The sequence below is a fragment of the Pelodiscus sinensis genome, chromosome 28 (genome assembly GCF_052426305.1).
Source record: "Pelodiscus sinensis isolate ZL-2025 chromosome 28, ASM5242630v1, whole genome shotgun sequence".
Classification (NCBI taxonomy): Eukaryota; Metazoa; Chordata; order Testudines; family Trionychidae; genus Pelodiscus; species Pelodiscus sinensis.
In genome coordinates, this window is record NC_143079.1 from 4,740,811 (window position 1) to 4,764,735 (window position 23,925).

Consider the following 23,925-nt stretch of genomic DNA (forward strand, 5'->3'; position numbering starts at 1 on the left):
GCGGCTTCCATTCCGTTTCCACCTGAATTTCTTTATCAATTCCCACCAGAAATTGAAGAAGATTGAGTAGAACAGGCACTCAGAGGAGTCGGCACTGACCTCATATGTGGCCTGCATGGCACATAAGCCGAAGAGAGACTGTGGTAGGCAGGATTTGCGGTTGCCACCTTGATACAAGCCAGGGACACATGACTGTAGCGGTAGCTTTATTGGCACATCGGCAGTGCTGCGAAGAGATGGTTCCGTGGTGTTACAGAGCAAGTCCACGCTGGCGAGGGGGAGTTATAATAGGATCTGCGGAGAAGAAATCTCCCTGGAGATAGCGGTTTACCCTGCATGAGTGCTTTTCATCCAAAGAACACAAATACAGGCATTGATTGACACAGCCTCACAACACCCCTGTGAGGTAGGTTGATGCTATTCCCCATATCACCGGGGGGTGGATTGCACGGCACAACTGTTTTTCTGTAGAACAGTATGGGCTGACCCCGCCTGCCTATAGCCCCTTATTACAGAGGAGACATGATGAGGTTAGGTGAGGTGACCAAGTCCACACAGCCAATGAGAACAGCCAGGGTATAGCTGGCTCTCAGACTGCCTGACCACTCAACGCCGTGAGCATAGCAAATTAACAACGCCAGGATTCCTTGCTCTGTCAGCTTTCAGAAGGGAGGTCTCCGGGTTCACCTTGTATGACGAGACCTCCTTGATACCTTCGCAGCTACTCCTCCTCGCTCTCTGCCTCTTCGTCACTACCGTCTGTCAGGGGGAACTCCCGCCGAGGTTTCTGGGTGGCGTAGCATTTGGTTTGCATGGGGCATTCCTGGTTTAAAATCGCCTGGGAATAGGAGGGGGAGAATAATATTTCATCATCATGCTAAGAAATGAAGAGAACGACCCACCATCACCCCTAAAGCGTGTACGGACTTTGCACAGTGATGACAAACTAGAGGGAAAGGGGAATTTTAAAGTGGGGTGGAGGGGCTTCTTAGCCAAGACACAAGAGAAGCGTTGAGTGGCTAGAAGCGTCAGAGGTTGGCATTTGCTCTTGTGAGCAAAGAGGGGAACCTTTGGCTAGTTGAGCCTGGCACAGGGAGAACTGCTGAAATATTATATTATAAGTACCGTAGCAGCAAAATGGCCCAACCCAAATTAGGGCCCTGTTGTGTTGGGGACGCAGTGCAAGTCACATGCAAAGCATACAGTGCAAGACAATCCCCACCTCAGATTTCCTTACAATCAAGCTAGAGATGACGTAGAAAGAGAAACAGGCACAGAGAGGAGAAGGTCACACAACAAGCCAGTGGCAGAGCCAGATAACAACCAGGGATCTCAAGTCCTAGGCCAATTTTGTCTACCGGACCACGGTAGCACAGATTTAACTCTTAGGCCAGGTCCACATGACAGGGGATGGCCAAATTAAGATACACAACTCCAGCTACGTTAAGTACATAGTTTGAGTCTTAATTTGACGTGCCTTAATTTGAGTTTCTGCATGGTCTCCGCCATGGTAGGCTGACGGGAGCACATGCTCCTGTAGGCTTCCTTTGCTCCTCACGAGGAGCAGGAGTACTGGCGCAAATAGAGACACCTTCTGAGTTTGATTTAGTGGGTCTTTACTAGACCCGCTAAATCAAACTCGGAGAGATCTACCATAGCTGGCTTCAATGTGTCAATGCCTCCACCACCCAGCCCATTTTGGGTTCTTTTTGAATGTCTCTGCATGCCAACCAATTTGTTAATATCTTTCAGGTGCTGACTACAATATTCTAGACACATTTGCATCAGTCATATGCAAGCCCCCCGGATGATCAAGCCCTCAGGCTATAGGGTTAAACTCACAATCTTCTCTTCTTTCGCTGGAGGGCTCCGCAGGTACCAACAGAGAGGGGCATAAGCAATGTTGGTCACGCCTATGATGACCATTAGCCAGGGAAACCCAATGGCCCGTACGATCAGACCCCCAGTAGATGGACCTGGATGGAAAGAGCAGTTAAACACATCACAAGATTACAAAAACCACCTTTGTCACATGGGCTGGTTTCTGTGCCCTGTGCCAATCACTTCCAGCCAACACTAGGGCGAGGTGCTAGGAACGTATGCTCTGAAAACACACGCTGGAAAAGCACCACATAGGCCGTCCTTTTGGGGAAACGTGAATCCGTACCGATAGCAAAGCCCATGCAGAAGGCAACATCAGCAATGGCGTAGACGCTGCCATAGACAGAGGTGTGGCGCAGGTCCACCAGGTATCCCATAATAGGCATCATCGAGGAATCCACCATCCCTGCCCCAAAGCAAAAATTAATAATGTCAGCTGTTGCCCTTTTCAAATGAATCTTGCCAAAGGCAGACAGAAGGGCAAGCAACATTTCTCCAGCACTTGTCAGTAAGGCCGGCTAGATTTCGTGTTCTATTGGTGGTGCACTTTCGCACACGCACATAACATTATTCCGCACATGGATGAAAAAAATCCTCACGTGAGTGGAAAAGATTAGAGGGTGCATTGGCCAGGCCTGGAACTCAGCGGATCGGGCTGTTTCCAGGATCTAGGGCTGCCAGCGTCTCTTCTGAGTGCAACACACAGGAGTCTACTCAAAGCAGCTCTCGCGGGAAGGCAAAATACTGAGCTCCATCCGATGGCCTCTGAAAGGCCTAAGGCACCATCGCTGTTCCTGTATTTGTGGCTCTGTGGTTGCTCAATAGCACAAGGTTATTTCCTGGCCAGACCCATTGGGGCTGAGTGATACGGAGGCATGTTTGAGAGCAAGGTCTAGGGCAAGGGGTCTCCAACCTTTTGAAGCACGAGATCACTTTCTGAATGGAAGTGCAATCCAAGCTCTATCTCAAACCCAAATATATTTGCCCCGCCTCCTTTGTGCTCCTTGCCCCCACCTCTTTCTGAGGCCCGCCCCGGCTCACTCCATCCTCCCTACTCCCTCCTCCTCACTCACTTTCACCAGGCTGGAGCAGAGGGTTGAGGGGCAGGTTCTGGTCTTGGGTTAAGGGATTTAGAGCATGAGGGGCTCTGAGCTGAGCTTGGGGCCGGCAGTTGGGGTGCAGGAGGGGGTTCTAGGTACAGGCTCTGGGAGGATGTTGGGATGCAGGGGGCTCAGGGCCGGGGCTTGAGGCGCAGGAGGGGGTTCTAGGTACAGGCTCTGGGAGGATGTTGGGATGCAGGGGGCTCAGGGCCGGGGCTTGAGGCGCAGGAGGGGGTTCTAGGTACAGGCTCTGGGAGGATGTTGGGATGCAGGGGGCTCAGGGCTGGGGCTTGAGGCGCAGGAGGGGGTTCTAGGTACAGGCTCTGGGAGGATGTTGGGATGCAGGGGGCTCAGGGCCGGGGCTTGAGGCGCAGGAGGGGGTTCTAGGTACAGGCTCTGGGAGGATGTTGGGATGCAGGGGGCTCAGGGCTAGGGCCGGGGCTTGAGGCGCAGGAGGGGGTTCTAGGTACAGGCTCTGGGAGGATGTTGGGATGCAGGGGGCTCAGGGCCAGGGCTTGAGGCGCAGGAGGGGGTTCTAGGTACAGGCTCTGGGAGGATGTTGGGATGCAGGGGGCTCAGGGCCAGGGCTTGAGGCGCAGGAGGGGGTTCTAGGTACAGGCTCTGGGAGGATGTTGGGATGCAGGGGGCTCAGGGCTAGGGCCGGGGCTTGAGGCGCAGGAGGGGGTTCTAGGTACAGGCTCTGGGAGGATGTTGGGATGCAGGGGGCTCAGGGCCGGGGCTTGAGGCGCAGGAGGGGGTTCTAGGTACAGGCTCTGGGAGGATGTTGGGATGCAGGGGGCTCAGGGCCGGGGCTTGAGGCGCAGGAGGGGGTTCTAGGTACAGGCTCTGGGAGGATGTTGGGATGCAGGGGGCTCAGGGCTGGGGCTTGAGGCGCAGGAGGGGGTTCTAGGTACAGGCTCTGGGAGGATGTTGGGATGCAGGGGGCTCAGGGCTAGGGCCGGGGCTTGAGGCGCAGGAGGGGGTTCGTGACTTGGGTAGGGGTTCAGGATGTGGATTCCAGCTGGGCACTGTTTAGCTCAGGTGGCTCCTGGGGGCGGGGGGAGGGGGGGGTGCAGTGGGGCTCCCCCCTGCCCTGGCCCTGCACCACTCTCAAAAGCAGCCAGCAAATTTGCTCTATCCCTAGTCCTGTTGTGCCCCCTCTGTGCTCTGTGGAGACAGGATCCAGGGTGGGAGAAGGGGGCACCTTGGGATCAGCACCCTCCTCTCTCTCCCCTGCCCTGCCCAGCAAGCAGGAGGCTCTGGGGGGAACAGCTCCAAGGCAAAGGGCCAGAGATGCGCCGCAGTGGGAGGAGGAGCAGCTGAAGGGCCGGCACTTGGCAGCGACGGGGCCAAACCAGTCAGGATCCCCTGTGAGAAGCTCTAAGATCTGCCAGTCGATCCCGATTGCCTGGTGACCCCTGGTCCAGGGCGTGTTCTCGGCTCCCTGGGAGTTCACACTGGACTTGGGGCTCAGGCGCTGGCTATGTCGTGGAGAAACCTGCCTTGCAAGGGGCAGAGCAGGGACGGTGGCTACAGGCCAAGGTATCCTGGGCAGAGTGATTCGTCACATTGGCGTCTTACCTATGGCAAAGCCAAGCCCCCCGTTGGGGCCGATCAGCCCATAAATATTCTGCGCAAGAGGCACCTGGGAGGGGAAAGAGCGAAGACGTGAGGGAGGCCAGCTTAGGGGTTGCTGGGCAGGAGGCAAAGACGCACTGAGGCTGGGTTCCCGCTACCTGCCCGTGAGCACACGTCTCCCCCCTCCCAGCAGAGCCTGTTGGGACCTGCGGGAAGATGCGACGTTAGAAAAGTCTCCAAAGGCCACAATTTCAAAGGTATTTAGGCACCTGATGCGTATCGGTGTTCGGCTCCTAAGTCACTTGGACACTTTGTGAGTTCTCTCTATATGCCTAGCGGATGCCTAAGTACCTTTACCCCTCTGGCCTTACGCCTGAGACGTAGCAAAGCCCCGGAACCCACTCGGAGCCCCGGGCCCCAGACAAGGACGGTTCCCCGTTTACAGATGCCACAGCTGGGTCCCCAGAGATACGTCGCCAGCGCCTCTTTGGCCTGGCCTGAGGCCTCTTCCACCCCAGTCTGGGCTCCTCAGAGGACAGGGGGGTTCCAACTTTTTTTCCCATGACCCAGTGGAAGAAAATCGTTGATGCCGCGACCCAACAGAATGACTGGGTGGGGTGGAGGAGGGGCGCTTTGGGGTGTAGGAGGGGGCTCCGGCTTTGGGGGCAGGGCTGGGGAAGGAGGGGCTTACCACGAGCGCCTTCTAGGGAGCGGTGTGGGAGGGGGGCTAAGGTAGCTTCCTGCCTCTCCTAGTACCACTGACCCCAGAAGCAGCCGGCTGCCGGTTCCCAGCCAATGGGGGTGCGGGGCTAGCGCTCAGGGCAGGGGCAGTGCAGGGAGCCCTGTGTGCTCTCCCCCCACCTCCGCACGACACACCAAGGTGCTTCTGGGGGGCAGCGCAGTCTGTGGTGCCAGGCCAGTCAGGGAGCTGCCTCGTCCCCCCCCCCGACTGCTCACCGGATCCCCCTGCAGCCACGAGCCCCAGCGCCCGACCGCCCACCACCCGCCCTGGGTCACGCCCCGTTGTTTGAAAACGGCCGTCACGGAGCACTGCCAATGCCCCTAACCTGGGATTAACCGCGACCCCGCTGTTCACCCACGGCTCTGCCGACACAGCCCCCTCTGCCAGCCCCGTGCCGGGTTTGGGATGGGGCTGCCTCTCGGGGCTTTGCGAGATGGACACACGCCCCTCGGGGCTGGGCAGATATAACCAAAGTCAAGTCATACACCACGGGGGCTCCAGCATCACCCCGGCGTGCAGAGCTGGAAGGCCGGGGAGGGACGTTTTCCGCCGCCTGCCTGGCCGCTGACAGCTCTGCAGAGACGTCTCAGAGCGTCTTGCGATACTTACACACAGGAGACTCACCCCCACCACGACCATTCCAATCAGGGAGCACAGCCACCTGCCGTGAGAAAGGAGATAGGAAAACCATGGCGCGTGGAAAGCCTCCAAGGTGCAGGAATTGTCATACTGGATCACTGGTCCTTCCATCTAACAGAGCACCAACTGCGCAACTAGGGGAAACATTTACTTCCTGACCTAGGCAGTTTACATCCAGAAGCATGAAATTTGATCCCCTTATCGTATCCTACAAAGCCGCAAATATTATTACTGATTGTCAACCCCTCTGAGAAACCTTGACAGTATTTAGCTCGATAGCCTCCTGCCGCGGTGAGTTCCGTAGGTCAATTTCACTCTGCGTGAAATAGCCTTTGCTTTGCTCCTACATTTGCTGCCCTTTAATTCCACTGAGCTACCCTTCCTCCCTACCACCCTGAAATGTGGGACAGGCTTTCCGCCGAGCGGAGTCACTTTCTCATTACAAATAAGCAGCCGAGCAATCTGAAGACAGCTGGAAAGAATACGAAGGTTGCGAAAGCCACTAAGTTCCACTTACCGCCCCATTTTGTGAGCCAGCACCCCGAAGAGGTTGGTGCCAATGAGGTACGATACGCTGGCAGGCAGGAACGCCATCCCTGAAAAAGAAGAGCTCCAGTTTCAAATGCGATCATCAGAGTTTTCCCCTGCGTCCAAAAGTTCAGGACTCAAGCCCATGAGATGCTAGAAGGCTCATAATCAAATGCTCCTATTTCTTGTCTTTGCTACAGGTTGCAGGTGGTGGATCTGGGCCTTGTATTCCCAGTGAGGGGCCTCAAATGCTGTAAGTAATTTGCAAAGATGCAGATCCCTATTAAACTAATAAGCTCTTTGCAAAGACACAGACGAGCTCAAGATGCAGTCTGCAGAGTCGGAGTCTGCTCCAGTCTTGCAATCAGTCGAATAACGCCTGCCATTGGCTACGTGAGCCAGGAGAGGTTGGACAGGAATATCCAACACAGAGTCCCCAAGCATAATGTATATTAGCTCTATTAGTCAATGGCTTCTCTTTTCTGCTGCTATTATTGTTTTTTATTATATACTGTAGCTGTATTACAACAGTGCTTACATAGCAAAAGCTCCTTGCGCTCACGGTGACACAACCCCTACCGCAAAGAGCTCAGTCTCGCTAGCCATCACACACACAGGGCAGTAGAAAAGCAGGGGCTTTATCCCCTTTCTGTAGATGAGAACCTGAGCCATCAAGTGGTTTGCCCATGGTCACATGAGGCATCTGGGATAAAACTAGGAACTGAATCTAGATCTTGTGACTTCTATTCTGTGGCTTTAACCATAAACAGTATTCCCTGTAAGTGTGTGTAGCTGCTCAGGAGTGATTTAAATGCCACCCAGATGATTAGCAAAGTGTCCACAGGTAGGTTTTTGTTTCTAGGGGTGGTGCACATCCACACAGGCCTCAGTGCACGCAACAAAATTTATTCCACATAAGGCATGTCTACACTGCAGGTTTTTTCTGGAAAAACTGCCGTTCTTCTGAAAAAACTTCACTTAGGTCCACACTGCAATTATGTTCTTTTGAAAACAATCGAAAGAACAGAGGGGGTTTTTTCCGACCTTGGTAAACCTCTTTCTATGAGGAAGAAGCCTTTTTGCGAAAGAGTTCTTTTGGAAAAAAGCTTGTGTGGACAAGTAAGAGGGAATTCTTTTGAAAGAAGAGGAAAGAGGAAAAAGCAAAGATGCCCTGGTGGCCATTCTGTCCATAGTAATCACAGCTTAAATGTGAGATAGCATCCATTCAATGTGGCTGCTCTCTTTCGAAAAAGCAGATTGCTTTTTTGATGCACTTTTGCTGTGTAGACGCTCTCTTTTGGAAGTTGTTTCTAGAAGATCTCTTCCAGAAAAGCTTCTTCTGAAAGAAACCTGCAGTCTAGACATAGCCAGATGGAAAAATCCACACATGGATGGAAAATATTAGAGGGAAGATTGACCATAAAACCATTCTGCTGCTCTGCTCTGTTTTTTTCTTTCTCTTTGTCTTTCCCCTTCTTTCGTCTCACAGCATAGAAAAACAGCCTATTGAAAAGTCTCGGGGAGTATAATTAGTTAAAATCAAATATTTGACCACCCTGCTGGTTTGCCAGTTGTTTATTTTTAATATACCCAACTACAAACTATAACGAAATCTTGATTGGCTCTGTTTGCCTGCATATTAAAGCAGCTTCCTTATTAAAGCACACTGGTTTGCGCTTAATTTCCTTTCCCCCTTTTTAAAGGTTATAAAGCATTGTTAATCCTGCTGGGGACGGCTGAGCTTTTCCCATTTCTCCAAGGGTAGGCAAATTGAAACAAATGAAGAATTTCACCTGCATTTATAGCTGCTTTTAAGATGGATGCTGTTAAGAAGAGTGGGTTATTCTTCAGCTACATCTTCATTATACGGAAGATCAATGCTGCCATGGTCGATCTTCCAGAGTTCGACTTAGAGGGTCTAGTAAAGACCCGCTCAATCGAACTCAGAGGGCTCTCCCTGTTCTCCTGCTCCTCCCAAGAAGTAAAGGAAGTCGATATGAGTGTCTGCTCCCGTTGAGCTCCCGCTGTGGAGACGGCGTGGAAACTCAAATGACAGTATATCAACTCGGCTACGGAATTAACGTAGCTGGAATTGTGTCTCTTAATTCGACCTTCCCCTGTCTGTCGGGTACCAGCTGTTCCCACTGAAATCAATGAGAGTTACTGGCTCCCTCTGCAGGGTGGAAAGTTTGTTCTTGGAGTCAAACATTTCTGGGGATGGTGACAGCTGAGGTTTTGATCTGGGTTCTTCTCGTACATTCCCAGGTTAGTAGCCCCCTTGGGCTCCATTTCCCCCCTCTCTGCCTCTTCCTCTGTCAGGCCGCGACCAGATGTCCATGGAAAGATTCCACGTCTCTTCAATGGGCCCGGGATAACCCCCGAAGCTGCTCAATGTCTTCTCCTGCCCCCACCAAGCACTGTCCCTTCCCCCTCTATCCACAAACCTCCTCCACCCCTGCTCGGTCACTCATCCCAACCAAGACATCATGGCCCCTTATCTGCATGAATGCTCCTGCTGGACTCGCGAGTAACTCAGTTAGCCGCTCTCATTAGCTCTGCTGCTGCCCGCTCGCAATTCAATTTGGCTTGTAAGTGTAGCTCGGAGCCTTCCCCAAAGGTCATTCCACCGCCAGTTGGCTTTTATAACGTGGCTGCGCCGAAGGGAGGCAACGGTGCCGCCTTATCGCATTTCCTAGACAGTGAGTTATTGGCACAGGCCACGCTGTCCTCCCCTGGCTCTGCAGCTCGCCCGATTTTACCTGGGGCTTACAAGGGCCTGTTGATATTGTGGCCCTGGGAGAGGACGGCGCTGGGCACCTGGGCTGGGAAGCTCGCCCAGAGGGGAACCGGCCTTCTGGCTAAGCCCTGTGTGTGTGTCTGGTCACAAAAAGGGCCAAATGTGGCAGGGAGGTAAGCAAGCACCACCCCACTGCTTTTAATGGCGTCACCCTCTGCCACTGAGGACAGATGTAGTCCTTGGTCACCTCACTTCTGCCTCACCCCCAGAGTATATCACCCAGAGGAAGACCAGCGCCTCCAAGCCCTGCAGGCTGGCAGGGAAGTGGGAGCCCCACACATGGTAGTCGGGGAGGTCAGGCCAGGGCTGGGGGAAGGGACAGCGGCAGTGAGGCCAGAAAGGAGCTTCCCTGGTCCAGCAAAATCCCTCACCTGGGACCAGTCAGGTCCTGAGGGTGCCAGACCAGGGAGGTCCAACCTGTGCTGTTAAACTGGTACCCCGGGCGGGGAGGGGAGGTGACGATTGTTTAGAGCTGTGATTTTATCATCTCCAGCAACACAGGAATGAAATATGTTTTGTCGGCTCCCAGAGCCAGTTCGGAGATGCACAGGGGGTGGCAAATGCCGGTTCAATGGCTTCATTGCCGCGTGACTGGCTCTTTCCCAGGTTCAGAGTCTGCGAAAAGCTCTGGCCGGCTGTGCCACTTGTAAGTTGAAAGAAAACGAACCTCCTCTTTGGAGGAAGCAGAGCCACAGAAGAGGAAGAGGCAGGCGGATGGACATTATGACCCAGCAGTGCCCCAAATGTTCAGGTGCCCTACGCAGCTGCGTGTTCTGTGGCTGGGGAAGGCCGGCCCTGCCCTCACCGCCCTCTCCACGAGCCTCCTCCGCTGTCGTTTGCACGCCCGGGGTTTATTATTGTCGTTCAGTCACTAAGCCGGTCGAGGAGCGAGGCACCTACCCAGCTGCCACTTCGGGGAGCACATGGTTTGCATCATCCAGATGGGTAACGTGGGCTCCAGCATCGCCACGCCCATGTTGGCAAAGCAGAGGGCACCTGGGGAGAGCGAAAACAATGGGAATGCGCCGTGGTCCCTGCCCACCTGGGGACCCTTCCCCCTGGCTCCGAGCCCCGCCCTGGCGAATGGCCCAGAGCACAAGGGGGCGATGGGAGGGGCGCAGCCATCCCGCCGTACCTGCAGCGATCAGGATGTAGGGGTCTCGCAGCAGCGTGAATACGGGGGTGCCCCTGGTGCTCTGGAACACGGAAAGGAAGGAACAGTTACAAGGAGGGCCGCAGGGAAAGCTGGTGAGCCAAGCCACGTGCTAAGGACGCACCCGGTCCAGCGCGGGAGCCAGCCTGCGCGTGGACGGGGCCCAGAGCCTGCGGCCAGCCGGCCCTTCTACAGGAAGCCGCTTTGCCTTGTCCTGCGAGGGCCGCGGTGGGGAAAGTGCGACGGGCGCCTGCTCCATCAGCAGGTTGTTTCTGAGCGGCCCTGTGAAGATCTGTGGCCGGGGCTGGCGGGTTCATCCCCTACCCGCCGTCTCATCTAGCCATGGTGCCGGGGGCGAGCCAGCCCAAGGGCTTGCTAACCCTGACCCCAGCTTTGCCAAGCCGGCCTCTCCTTTCTCTTCCTGTGAAATCGGCGCTGAGGCTAGCCCGGCAGGGGTGAGCTCAGAGCTGCCTCCGGCTCTCCAAAGGGAGCATGTTGTTTCTCATGGGTCATCCTTAAGCACTGAGCACAGGGGAGCTGTCAGCCTCCCCAAACCCCTTGGCCAAGTGGGATGGCCAACTCTGCTCTCCCAGAAGGGGCGGGGCCATGAGTGGAAGGGGCGGGGCCATGAGTGGAAGGGGCGGGGCCATGAGTGGAAGGGGCGGGGCCGCATTATGACTTTCCTGGGCCCTAGGCACTTTTGCCTTCGTGGGCTCCTTCCACCATAATAATACCAATATTAAAGATGATTTTGGATATAACTTGAAATACTTCACCATTTTATTTTGTTTCTGTTTTAGGCAAAATTGAATAGATTTTCGTGGGCCCTAAAAATTCATTTTTTTCTTCTGACTTTAAAAGAAATTGAAACATTTTCATGGGCCCCTAAAAGTCTCGTGGGCCCTAGGCACTGTGCTAATGGATAAGTCGGCCCTGGTGGAATGGGCGGGGCATCAATTGGAAGGGGTTGGGCTTCGAGTGGAAGGGGCGGGGCCACGGCAGCCAGCACTTAGCGCTGCCAAGAGCATGTGGGTCCCCTCCCCCAGCCCTCAGGGCTGCCCGGGATGCACCGCATGGGGCTCCGGTAGCGATTTAAAGGTCTGGGGTTCTGGCTGCCCCTTTGAATTTCCAGGCCCTGGGACAACTGCCCCCTTTCCTCCCCACCCCGTCAGCGGGCCTGACCGAGCCTCTTTCAAAGGGAAGGCTCCTTTCTGGCTCTTTTCACTGAAGCGCAGGGAGTCGGCCCATGGGTCATCAGCTGCCGTGGGGAACAGCCGCGCCGTCAGCTGCAGGGCGTTAGGCCTGACACCAGTGGAGTCGTTCCAGAGCTGCACGCGCATCCCCGCGATCTGAACGGAGCCCAGTGCTGTATTCAATGCACCGGCAGATGCACTAACCCCTCATCCACACAACCATTTCCAGCAGCCATCACTGAGTTTGGTAGGGTCCCAGTCTCCCCCTACAGGGAGTCAAGGTCTGTTTTGTTTGCACCGTCATGCTCACAGGTGTGTACTTACTTCGGGGGAAATCTTAGAGGGCTGCAGGATGCACAGCTGCAAAGCTAACAGAAAAATACCATTATTGGCCTATTCCTTTCTACGGCGTCTCCATCCGCGAGTCCCCCGTGTTTCTTATTTACCGGAGATCCCCATCAGTAGCTCAAAGCCCCGCCCGCCCAGAGAAAATACCGGAGATGAATACTCAGCGTGGTTTTTTCGGATGGAAGGCCAGTGGGGACATTTCTCCCCTGCCGTGTCTGGTGGGGTTGGGGGGGCGGAGGGAGCGGGGAATTTAAAGGTGCAGCGACTTTTTTTTCTCAACCAGTTTGGTGTCCCGTAGTTTTTTGGTTTTTTTTGCTCAACCAACTTTCTTCCCTGCCATGTTCGGGATATTTTGCGAAAGTATCTGGCAACCCTACAAGTCCCGAGCAGTGAAACAGATGCCCTCATTAAGGTGAGAGCCATCTGTGGGACAGCCACAATAACAGCCCAGCCCAAGCGATGGATGGAAATACCTAGGGTAAGAGGTGTGAAGGGATTTAGGTGTTTCACTCGCTCTGAGGTCAGGGGGAGTTTTAAGGCCAGATAAGGTTTTATTGTTTTGTGATTTGGAAAATGGGTTCTGATGTCTGTGCATTTAGAAATGGGTTTTCCTTTCCTGGCCCATGGTGTCCCCCCCCCATGAGTATATTACTTTGTGACTTTTCCATCTAGTCATTATGCTTGCAATGGGAATATTGTGGTGATAATAAAATTCTTTCACTTTTCTTTTTATTAACCTGGCATTGGTTAATTTTTGTGTCCTGGTTTGTACTTCAGGGGTGAGATTTCCCGAGTAATCTCCCCCCCGGATTTTCTTATCCTTATTTGGGTGGTGGATTTTATCCCCCAAGATCTAGGGTTTTAAAATTTTGGGGGAAGTTTAATACCAAAGCCTGGTAGATAAGGTTTTGGGGTACTTTAGCAGGTACTTTCTGTATTCATTGTGCCAGAGTAGGAAAGCAGCCATGACAGTCACTTTGCAGCAAACCAGAGGGTGTGATTCTCCAGTGCACCAGCTTGCCACAGAGTTACGTCCCAGCTAGTCCCTGCTACAGCTCCGAGATTTTCACTGCCCTGTATCCGTGTCCACGCAGGACACCACTGCGTGGCAAGCTGAGGTACTACAGAGTCACAGCCTGTCTTACTGTGCAGTGACTTGCCATTTCGACACGCCCTTAATCCAGGGGTGGGCAATAGAACGGTGCCGATTCACCAGGGGTAACCCCGGTGGGCTGCTGCCGGGGTATTTACCTGCACCTCCGCACACATGGGCGACCGCAGCTCCCATTGGCCAGGGACAGCAATCCATGGCTGACAGGAGCTGCGATCCACACACCTGCGGTTGTGCAGGTAAACACAGTGAAATGGTGATCCGCCGGGTGCTCACCCTGGCAGACCGGATCTGACCTGTGGGCCAGTATTTGCCCACCTCTGCCTTAATCCCTTTTGAAAATGGGATGTAGGCTTTTCATTGCCTCACTGCTTTTGAAAATGTCACTCCTCTGTCTTGCATGATGAGCTCTTTGGGGCAGAGTGCGTGTTCTCCCTGCAAAGTAAAGGGGCCTGGATCCTCTCGGCACAACAAATACAACACAAATAATACCAACAATTTATAATAATAACAAAATGAGGCAATTACTCCTGTTCCACCAGATAATTTGGGGCTGCTAATGATTTTAGCTCAGCATGAAGTGAAACAGCATTATAGGCAGAGCAGTATGGACGGCTATCGTTGACGATGCCAATCACCAAGGCTACGTCCACACCGGGAAGGTATGGTGACGAAAGTGCTGGCGACAGGCAAAAGTCACCAACAGTGAAAACTGATCAAACTGGTGTTTCTGCCTCCCATTGTTGACATTTCATGGCTACATGGCTAGCTCCCCTGTCAACAGACAGAGCAAAGCATCATGGGGAAGCATCCCACCAGGCAGTGCGGTGGGAAGGCAGAGAGGATCCCTGCACTTCTTAGGATTCCCTGGAAGCTTTGGGAGCGCCCCATGCTGAGGAATGTCAAAGGAGCACAGCTGTGTCTCCAGCCCTCCCTCGGCAGCAACAGAACAGAATCATTTCAGCGATTTGTTTATTGTTTTTTTCCCCAAAGGGAACAGCTCACTCAGCTGCCAGACACTTTCCAGAACTTTAAAAGGGGAGGGGCACATGCCTGCAGGACAGCAGAGATCACAAAGCACTGAGTAGAGCCAACAAGACAGGCCTTGTGGGAGACTGACAGAAGCCAGTTCTCCCGACAAAACAGCAGAATCCACACTGGCTCTTTGTCCACTATAAAGGGAGGGGGAAAGAGAAAAGTCTCGCACAGGACTGGAAGTTTTTTGTCACTAAAACTGGTTGATTTTCCCAACAAAAGTCGCTTGGCAGTGTAAACGCTCTCACTGTTTTGTCACCAAGAGGCAGCTTAGGTGACAAAACGTGCCAGTGAGGACAAGTCCTTAGACAGCGCTGTTAGCAATGTCTCTAGTTAAGGGTTCCTACTATAAGACCCCGCTTTAAATTGTTTGTAACTTTGCCATGATATGGACTGAGGAAACGAGTCTAGCCTGCAATATGCCACAGTCATCCTGAAGCGAGTCAGAAGGGCCGTTTTATGCCACAAATGCAAACTCAGAGCAGGCTGCAGAAAGCACCAGGTGTGCCGGTTAAGCAGAGAAGCTGGATTAGCCAGGGCATAGAGCTCTTAACACAAATTTCCCTGCATCTGTTATCTATTCCAGTGAAGCAGTCAAGTGGTTTCTATCAGGAACGCAAGGCAGAGGGTGACAGGCAGTGAAAACAGAGCCAGCGTCTGAGTGCGCAATAAAACCCAGCTATCGTAATTGATTATGATACCAGCATCTTTTTCTTCCCTACAACGTCTGCGATGTAGCCTCTCCGCACTTCCTTGAATGGTTGAGTTCACCAAGGCGGATGTTCGGAGCGATGATGCCGAAACTGGTCAGCCTTTGCAGTTACTCACCTCCATCCAAAAGGGCTAAGATGGCCAGGATCAGAAACGGGGAGGACTTCCCAACAAATTCATACATCACGCTTCCAAAGGGGGCTCCCACTGCGAGGGAAGAAAAAGGCTGGTTCAGTACGGTGAGTGGGAGTGGAAGGATAGAGGGGGTGTCTGGGGGCTGGACACCCTTCCAAAGGAAGGATGAGGGGGGCACAGAATGTAGGGAGGTTGGGGGGCTCCTCCAGAGGTCGAGGGTTTGAGACCTGCCTTCCCACCCTCTGAGGACAGCCAGTCCTGGCACCCTTGGCACAAAGAACAACAGCCTGTTGGTCTGTATGCCTGCTGAGCATCCGCTCACTGAAGGCAATGGAAAGTCTTCTGTCGACTCAGAGCCGGCATTAGCACTCCAGCATTCTGTCTGCACGAGAGGTGAAAGAAAGGGAAGGCGCAGCCCTGGTAGGAGCTGCAGAAGCCAGCGGGGAGCTATTTAAGGAGCTGGCAAGGACCCGGGTTGCGGTAGGACAGGACCTGTAAGAAATGTTAAGTTACTTTCACCGCTGGTCAGAACTCTGCCCATCTCTCATTCTGTGCAGAATTGAAGCAGCAGGGAGAAAGAGGAAGGAGCCGTTTATACTCAGTTGCCATTTTCATGGGCTAAGGTGCCTGCTGGGAACAATTTCCAGCCAGCGCGAGAGAGCGAGGACAGGAGAGAAATGGGGCTCCAAACGCTGGGAAGGGCAGGCGGGAAGTCCAGCCGTCCCTTTCGGAGTGAGCCCAGCTTTGCCTGTGACAAGACGGGGGCTGCAGTCCAGGGCTTGGGAGAACCAGCACCTGACGGCGGCAGATGGAGGAGAGTTCTCGTTAATCGCAACTCCTTTGGAGAGCCAAGTGGACTCACCGAGCACCCCCAATGCCAGACCTCCTAATGCTACCCCCATGGCATTTCCTCTCTCGTAGTCATCTGTGTACACGCTTGCCAGCATTCCCAGGCCTGGCAAGAGAGAGGAAAAAGAGATGCAGGTTGAACCTCTCCCGTCCAGCAACAAGAGAGCCCCTGGGGCAGAAATCCCCAGTCACAGAGGATGCCAGTGGCTGGGAGCGGAACTGGTCTGGCAGGGTGGCAGCCCACTGGGCCAGTGACCTGGGGGCAAGGAGCCTTCCAGGGGCCTGGAGCCGGCTACCTCCCACTTCGCTCAGGAGTCTGGCCATTCTGTCGGCCCCCCCGTCTATGCGGTCCCACATAGCGAACAAATATTTCATTGTGGGCCCTCCAATGTGGTAGAGAAAGCGATGAGGTGACCCCATGGTGGGACGTGGAAGCTGGACAAAATCAGACTGGAAAAATGGGGAGACTCGTTAACCATGGGGACAACACGCCGAGGTTTGCAGCGGACGCTCCTTCGGTGTCCATTTTAAAATCCTGATTGGAGGTTTCTTCCTGAACGAGCTGCGCTAGGAACTTCTGGGGGATGGGGAGGGGGCAGCTCTCTGGCCTCTGGCATGGAGGAGGTCAGATCACAGGGGTCCTTCTGAGCCTGGATCCTCTGAACTCTGCCCCCCCAGTTTATCCCTCCCTCCGGACAGTCAGAAATCTGACTCCGGGTCTGAGCGCCTGAGGCGGAGATGGAGGAGGGTCGGCGGGGGGCAGAGAGGCAGGGAGGAGGCTCCAGGCGGCGGGGGGAGGAGGAGCAGGCGAGCTGAGGGATAACAGGGGAGCAAAGGGACTAAATTGGCACCCCCCTGGTGTGGCCCCCGGGGCAACACCCCTCCCCCCCCGGTCACTACACCACTGCCCTCAGTGCTGCCCAGAGCTTGCTGCGTGGGGCTCCGGCGGCAATTTAAAGGGCCGGTGCACCAGCCGCCGCCACCAGGAGCCCCGGGCCCTTTGGAGTCGCCAGGCCCAAGGGCAGTGGTCCCCTTTCCCCCTCCCCGCCCGCCAGTGGGCCTGCCCTCGGGAGAGCTGCCTCAGCTGGAGGAAGGATTCTCAGCAAACTGAACCATCAGGGTTCCCAGGCTGATTTTCACCCCGTGACCATGAAAGCTCAGACAAAGCAGCCGGTGCCCAGAAGCTGCTGCTGCTGCTCCTTGGTGGCTAGGACCTGGCTTGCTGCTCCCACCCTCCCATCCACTCACCTGCCACGGACGAGAAGGACGAGCCAATGCCCTGAAGTGCGCGAGCCACCAGCAGCAGGGCGTAGGTACCCGAGAACGCAAACACTGGGGGAGGGAGAAGCAGGGAGGCAGCGTCAGCATTTGGGGAGTCGCTCCACGCCCCTAAAACCAGCCCGCCCAGCTCTTCTTAGCTACGCACTCTCAGGTGTGTCATGATCCACCTCTCCTCCTGCTTGGAGGCATTAAATGGCAACCGGGCTGATGGGGGACCCCTAGAGGAGCCCCAAGAAGGGGGGAACGCTGCTCCAGCAAGCGTCCAGCTCAGATTTGGCCAAACCCTGTTGAATTTCACTCTGTTTCTAGAATGGGAGTGGGCCCATCTGCCGCCCTCCTCATCTTTCCAGCACTAGGACCCTCCTAGGCAAAGGATCCCAAGCCATCTGCGTGGAGATCCGTGGCTGGTTCACTCGACCAGCCCCGGTGCGACCCGGGGAAAGGCGGGGATAGAGACTACTCACTGACGGTAGAGAGGAACATGATGACGAATCCAGCGAACATGGGGATGTGGTAGCCTATCCTAAAGAAGGACGGGACAGTCAAGAACTCAAGGAGAGTTTCAACGATTCTACGGGCACAGAGTCTTTTCTAGCCTGGCTGACCTACCTGTTGGTCAGGGGTCCCACAAAGGGGTTGACTGTGAGTTGCACCAGGGCCTTGGAGGCAAAAAGCAGCCCCACCCGGACGTTCTCCTCGGCGAGAAATTCCTCCCCCTCCACACAGCTGTTCCTTGCAGGCAGGCTGGCCCCAGGGAGCTGAGGCAGGTGGCTGCTCTCTGTCCCGTTCGCCTCCTCTGTGGCATCCACAGCCGCGTAGCCTGAGACGGTCACCGTGGTGTTGTCAAAGTAAGAGAACAGGGAGGAAAAGGTGGGGGCTGGGAAGTCCTTGGGTGTTGCTGCCAGGATCCAGTTCTGGGAAGCAGAGCTGTTAGCCCCTTTGTATTCTGTGGCATATAGGAAAGTGGGGACGATTGGCACTAGAAGAACGTTAAAGGAGGAGATTAGTTAGAGAGGGATTGGGAAATGTAGAGGGAAAGGCAACAAAAATGATGAGAGGTTTGGGGCGGCTGCCATAGGAAGAGAGATTAAAAAGACTGGGACTTTACAGCTTAGAAAAGAGAAAACTAAGTGGGGGGATATGATGGAGGTCTCTAAAATCATGACGGGTGTGGAGAAAGTGAATAAGGAAAAGTTATTTACTTGTTCCCACGACACAAGAACTAGGGGGTCACCACTTGAAATTAATAGGTTGGAGGTTTTAAACAAACAAAACGAAGTATTTCTTCAGGCAACACACAGTGAACCTGTGGAACTCCTTGCCAGAGGATGTTGTGAAGGCTAGGACTTGAACAGGGTTCAAAAAAGAGTTGGATAAATTCATGGAGGTTAGGTCCGCTGATGGCGATTAGGCTGGGTAGGAATGGTGTCCCTAGCCTCTGTCAGAGGCAGGGAATGGGTGACAGGGGAGGGATCATTGGATGGTTCCCTGTTCTGTTCATTCTCTCTAGGGCATCTGGCGCTGGCCACTGTCAGCAGACAGCACATTGGACTGGATGGACCTTTGGTCTGACCCAGACTGGCCATTCCTATGCTCTTAGGGTTTTGTTCAGCACTTCTTCTGAGTGCAAAGGAAATTAATGAAAGGCCAAGAGTTCAAGCCGGATATAGGCGCCGGGGCAAACTGCCTACACCCAACTCTCCCAGCAAACCTTGCTCCAGACCTGCAGCGCTGCCTGGCAGGGAGCCCAATCACACTCATTTCTCTTGTGACCGGTTTCTGCAGTTGCCGCGGGGACGCACCGAGTCTTAACGCCATCAGCGCGTCGCGGAGGACACCTTGACCTCTACGCCCGCGCCCAGACTGCACGTACCCACCACTGTGAGCAGCATATTGTCCAGCAGCAGCGCCACAAAGACCACCACCAGAACCAGTTTCCGGGACTCCCTCCCTTCCTTCAGCCACCTCCAGGGGGCGCACTCCACCACTCGCGGCATTGTTGGAAACCCAGTACGGTTGCTTCAGTCTTTCCACTCCTGTGTGCTCCGCCCACTTCTCCAGGCTACCGATGTCCTGTACTCTTTAAGAAAGACACTGTGCAGAATACCCTGCAGAATACATAGGGTCTGATCCGAGGGCTGGAAGTAGGAATCTTTCCATTGACTTCAATGGGTTTTTGCCCATGCCCTAAACAGGCTGGAAAGATTTGTATCAGTAAATGGGTAGCAGGTTTAAAATTAATAAAAGAAAGTTCTTCTTCACACAGCGTGTAGTCAACCTGTGGAACTCCTTGCCAGAGGAGGCTGTGAAGGCTAGGACTATAATAGAGTTTAAAGAGAAGCTAGATAATTTCATGGAGGTTAGGTTCATAAAAGGGTATTAGCCAGGGGATAAAATTGGTGTCCTTGGCCTCTGTTTGTCAGAGGCTGGAGAGGGATGGCAGGAGACAAATTGCTTGATCATTGTGTTCGGTCCACCCTCTCTGGGGCACCTGGTGCTGGCCACTGTCGGCAGACAGGCTACTGGGCTAGAAGGACCTTTGGTCAGACCCAGTACAGCCGTTCTTATGTTCTTATGTCCTTAAACATCCATTTCTCCCCGCACACGCAAACGAACCAATAAAAAAATATTTCCATCGATAATAATCCAAATTCAGAGTTATGCAACGTCAGACAAATGTTGCTTGAGAACTTATAGAATGTGCTATATGGTTATAGCTGTGTTAATCTGTAGGGTATGGCTACACTTGAACCCTCTTTCGAGAGGGGGATGCAAATGAAGACATTCGAAATTGCAAATGAAGTGGGGATTTAAATATCCCGTGCTTCATTTGCATATTCACATTATGGCGCTATTTCGAAATAACAAATGCTGTTAAGACATGGTTATTTCAAGAGAAAATCCTTCTCTTGAAATAACCTTTATTCCTCATACAATGAGTTTTACTAGTTATTTCGAGAGAAGGGTTTTCTCTCAAAATAACCGCGTCTACACAGCATGGCCGTGTCTAAACTGGCCAGTTTTTCCGGAAAATCAGCCGCTTTTCTGGAAAAACTTGCCAGCTGTCTACACTGGCCACTTGAATTTCCGCAAAAGCACTGACTTCCTACTGTAAGAAATCAGTGCTTCTTGCGGAAATACTATGCTGCTCCCGTTTGGGCAAAAGTCTCTTTTGCGCAAAACTTTTGTGCAAAAGGCCAGTGTAGACAGCTGAGATTTGTTTTCCGAAAAAAAACCTCGATCAGGAAAATGGCAATAGGGGCTTTTTTGCGGAAAAGCGCATCTAGATTGGCCATGGACGCTTTTCCTCAAAAAGTGCTTTTGCGGAAAAGCGTCCGTGCCAATCTAGACGCTCTGTTTCGAAAATGCTTTTAATGGAAAACTTTTCTGTTAAAAGCATTTCCAGAAACTCATGCCAGTCTAAACGTAGCCCATCTGTTATTTCAAAATAGCGCTATTTCGAAATAGCACCATAATGCGAATATTCAAATGAAGCACGGGATATTTAAATCCCGGCTTCATTTGCAATTTCAAATGTCTTCATTTGCATCCCTCTCTCGAAAGAGGATGCAAGTGGAGACATACTCTAAGGGTGAGTCTACACTGTATCCTTCTCTCGAAATAAGTGACGCAATTTGTGTGGCTTATTTCGAAATGAAGTGCTACTCCAACAAGTCCCTTAACCCTCATGGAATGAGGGTTACAGGGATGCTGGAATAGCACGGCCGTTATTTTGAAATATATTACATATATTGTATAAAGACACAGAATTGCTATTTCAGGATACTTCCGGTATCCCAAAATAGTGCCACTGTCTAGATGTAGCCTAACTGAAAAAACTTAAAAAACAACAAATAGTCCTTCAGCACCGTAGAGAGATGAAAGAAGATTTGAGGAAGTGGGCTGTGCCCACGAAAGCTCACGATTCCATCTACATTTTTTGTTAGTCTCTAAGGTGCTGCTGGACTATTCGTTGGGTTTTTTAACGTTTTTTCAGTTATTTATTTGGTTCTTTTTGACATATCATGTGGACAGTTTGTGTGTCCATGGTTATAAAGCGTTCCCTTTTTGAATCTTGATGTCTGTTTTCAATTATCAGACCCCCTCCCTTGCAACTGTGAAGAGTAAGCAGATAAAAACTGGAGAAAAAAAAATATGGCTACAACATAATTTTGTGCAAGTTGGAAACATCGAATAGATCAAAATAGTTTTTAAATGCCACAAAATACACATGGTGGTGATCTGTAGAAATTGTAAAACATAACAGTTGGATTCTGGTGAACAATAAAAATGTGTTCAGTAGTCTTTGCTCAGCCTGAAGTTCTCTGGTCCCTCCGTTCTCCCCCTTTCCCCCTTCCCCCCTCATTTCTTAAGGAATCTTCTCTAGGTGATGCTCTCTCAGTGTCCTGGGTTTGTCTGCGGAGATGGCCAGGAAGGGGTCAGGCAGTCTCCACTGCTTTTAAGAAGTGAGCATCACTTGTTAGGATTTAAAGTGAAACTACCAGCTTACTACCAAGGGACGGTAATTCCCCGGGCTGCGGATCTGTGCTGCTTGTGAAACTGTAGCATGGCTCTGAAGTTCCCTATTTCCTGTCACCAGTCTCCTAGATCAGCCATTCTGGCTTCAGGGCGTCATTTAAATCGGGGTGGAGAACCTCAGGCCTGTGCCCCTCAGCTTCCCTGTGTCCGGCTCCTGAGGCTCAGGGCTCCCCCCTCAGCATGGTGCTCCAGCCCCCCAGCTGTTCCCCACAGGGTTGGAACACACAAAACCTACCAGCCCAGGCCCCCCTAGGCTCTGGTGTGCGAGGGGAATGTGGGGAGTGTCTTTCTCCTTCTTAGGGTCCACAAAGAGAGTTTTTTACTTGTGTGCAGCCCCCGACTGATTTTTCTATGGGTCAGTGGCCCCCAACCCAAAAAAGGTTCCCCGCCCCTGATTTAAATCTTCTTTTCTGTACGGCTTCAGAAGACGCTAAGCAAATATTGAGCTGGTAGCTCATTCGCAGTGATCGCTACATCTTTCATTCCACGTTTGCTCCTTGGAGATTAAATTAAGTTTCTCAAAGGCTTTTCATTTCCTTTACACCTCTTTTCATTTCACCTAATTGAAACATCACAGCCAAACACAAGACTTAAAAACCGAACAAATACAATTAAGAGCAGGGCTGAAGACGCTCTTGAGAAAAGATTGCTTGTGCCACCAAGGTGAATAAATGAATTACAAATCTGCAATTAATTTGCAAACAAACAAACAAGCAAACAGAAGCGCTGTCGCCTCAAAGACTAAAGTGGTTAGAAGAGAGGGTCTGAATCGGAACTAGAGTTCATCCTCATCCTCCTGTTGATTTGTGAAATCGTGGACAAAACCATCTGCCCTTACACTTCATTCTTTATGAGCAATATTGTTTTTCTTTACCAGAATGATGGGTCCCACCCATCAGTAGTTGGCTCAGAACCTTGGGTTATTTCCTGCAGTTATTTCCTCAAGGGAAATGGGAACAAACAAACAAATGTTAAGTACAGAATCTAACAAATGAGAAAGAAAGAAAGAAAGAAAGAAAGAAAGAAAGAAAGAAAGAAAGAAAGAAAGAAAGAAAGAAAGAAAGAAAGAAAGAAAGAAAGAAAGTTTAAAATAAACATAATTAAACTCAACCTTTATATCTAAATCGGTTCCCACTGACCAGAGAAGAAAGGACTCTTACCATAGAGCACATTTTGGTCTGTGGAGCAGTCTGCTAGCGGTGACAGTGGCAGCACTGTGCTCTGAAACTGCTGTTCCCAATGAATTTATCCTTGTATCTGGGGGAGGATATGAATGCCCCTCTGCCATGAAGATTTAATTGGAACCTCAGATAGGTTCCATTCAACCCTGCAGCTTCCTCTGCGTCAGGCAGGAAAGAAGGATGGGGAGGAGGGGGAGGATGGGGAGGATGGAGAGATTATCTGCAGGAGTGAGGCACTAGCACTCCACAGCTTTCCATCACGGCTTATCTTTCATCACACACCTTAACTGTTGCCCGAGTCTCAGCACAGGCAGTGAGAGCTGTTCTGGGGTTTTGCAGCTCTCCTCCTCCATGGCGTGAAACACTCCTGTATGCCACCAATGGCCTTCTATGCCCTCTGGCGGGTCATACCAACAATAAATATAATACAAATATTTGGCAGCTGGTCATGGGAAGTGAGACACTAGTGTACCAGCCCCAGTTGCTGATTCCAGATCCTGATGGCCCCTCACATCCGAGTCCGGTTCCGTGATCCTTGCATGAAATGACTTGGCAGGTTTGTAGTCCAGTATTCACAACGGAAAATTCCTACAGGTTGAACCTCTCTAATCCAGAACTCTCTGATCTGTAAACACCTGTGGTCCAGCATGGTTTTAGTGGGCAGGATGGCCACTCATCATGGGTGTGGGCCAAGTGTCCAGCAGCCCGATAAAGTTTGTTGACAGCCACTGGTCCTGGCTCTCAGTGTTCTGTGCTGTTATCTTGTTCTATTTGACCCCCACATGTCCTCTAAGAGCCCAGTAAGCAGTGGCAGTGTTGGTAAAGCTGCTGAAAAATATTATCCTCCTATGGTGTAGAAAACTCTCTAGTTTGGCACCCAAGGGTGCCGGACTAGAGAGGTTCAACCTGTACCTACACAACTGTCACAAGTTAGTTGGCAGTTTTGAGCAGCCTGACCATGAAAAGAGTGGGCCATAGACTCTAAACTCCACTCTGACCAAAAAGGTGGTCAGATGCAAATTGATGCAGGGACAGGATGCAGCATAGATATGTTCTGTGGCAGCCTGCTTCCTATCTGTTCTGCGGAGAAACAGAAGGCATCTATCTCCAGGGCTGTTAATCTG

At 52.3% G+C, this 23,925-nt stretch overlaps 1 protein-coding gene across 1 annotated transcript; it reads right to left on the reverse strand.

Moving 5' to 3' along the window:
• Window positions 1–206: 206 nt before the first annotated feature.
• On the reverse strand, window positions 207–23,107 carry SLC18A1 (solute carrier family 18 member A1). The gene is made up of 16 exons (XM_075910877.2): window positions 22,781–23,107; window positions 18,955–19,277; window positions 17,691–18,060; window positions 17,546–17,604; window positions 17,049–17,132; window positions 15,814–15,906; window positions 14,934–15,023; window positions 11,936–11,979; window positions 10,401–10,461; window positions 10,166–10,261; window positions 6,458–6,536; window positions 5,911–5,962; window positions 4,563–4,626; window positions 2,168–2,287; window positions 1,843–1,976; window positions 207–838 (listed from the first exon to the last, which is right to left on the reverse strand). Exons 2-16 carry the CDS (start codon window positions 19,076–19,078, stop codon window positions 722–724), a joined length of 1,587 nt encoding a protein of 528 aa, XP_075766992.2. The 5' UTR covers window positions 19,079–19,277; window positions 22,781–23,107; the 3' UTR covers window positions 207–721.
• Between the last annotated feature and the right edge of the window lie 818 nt (window positions 23,108–23,925).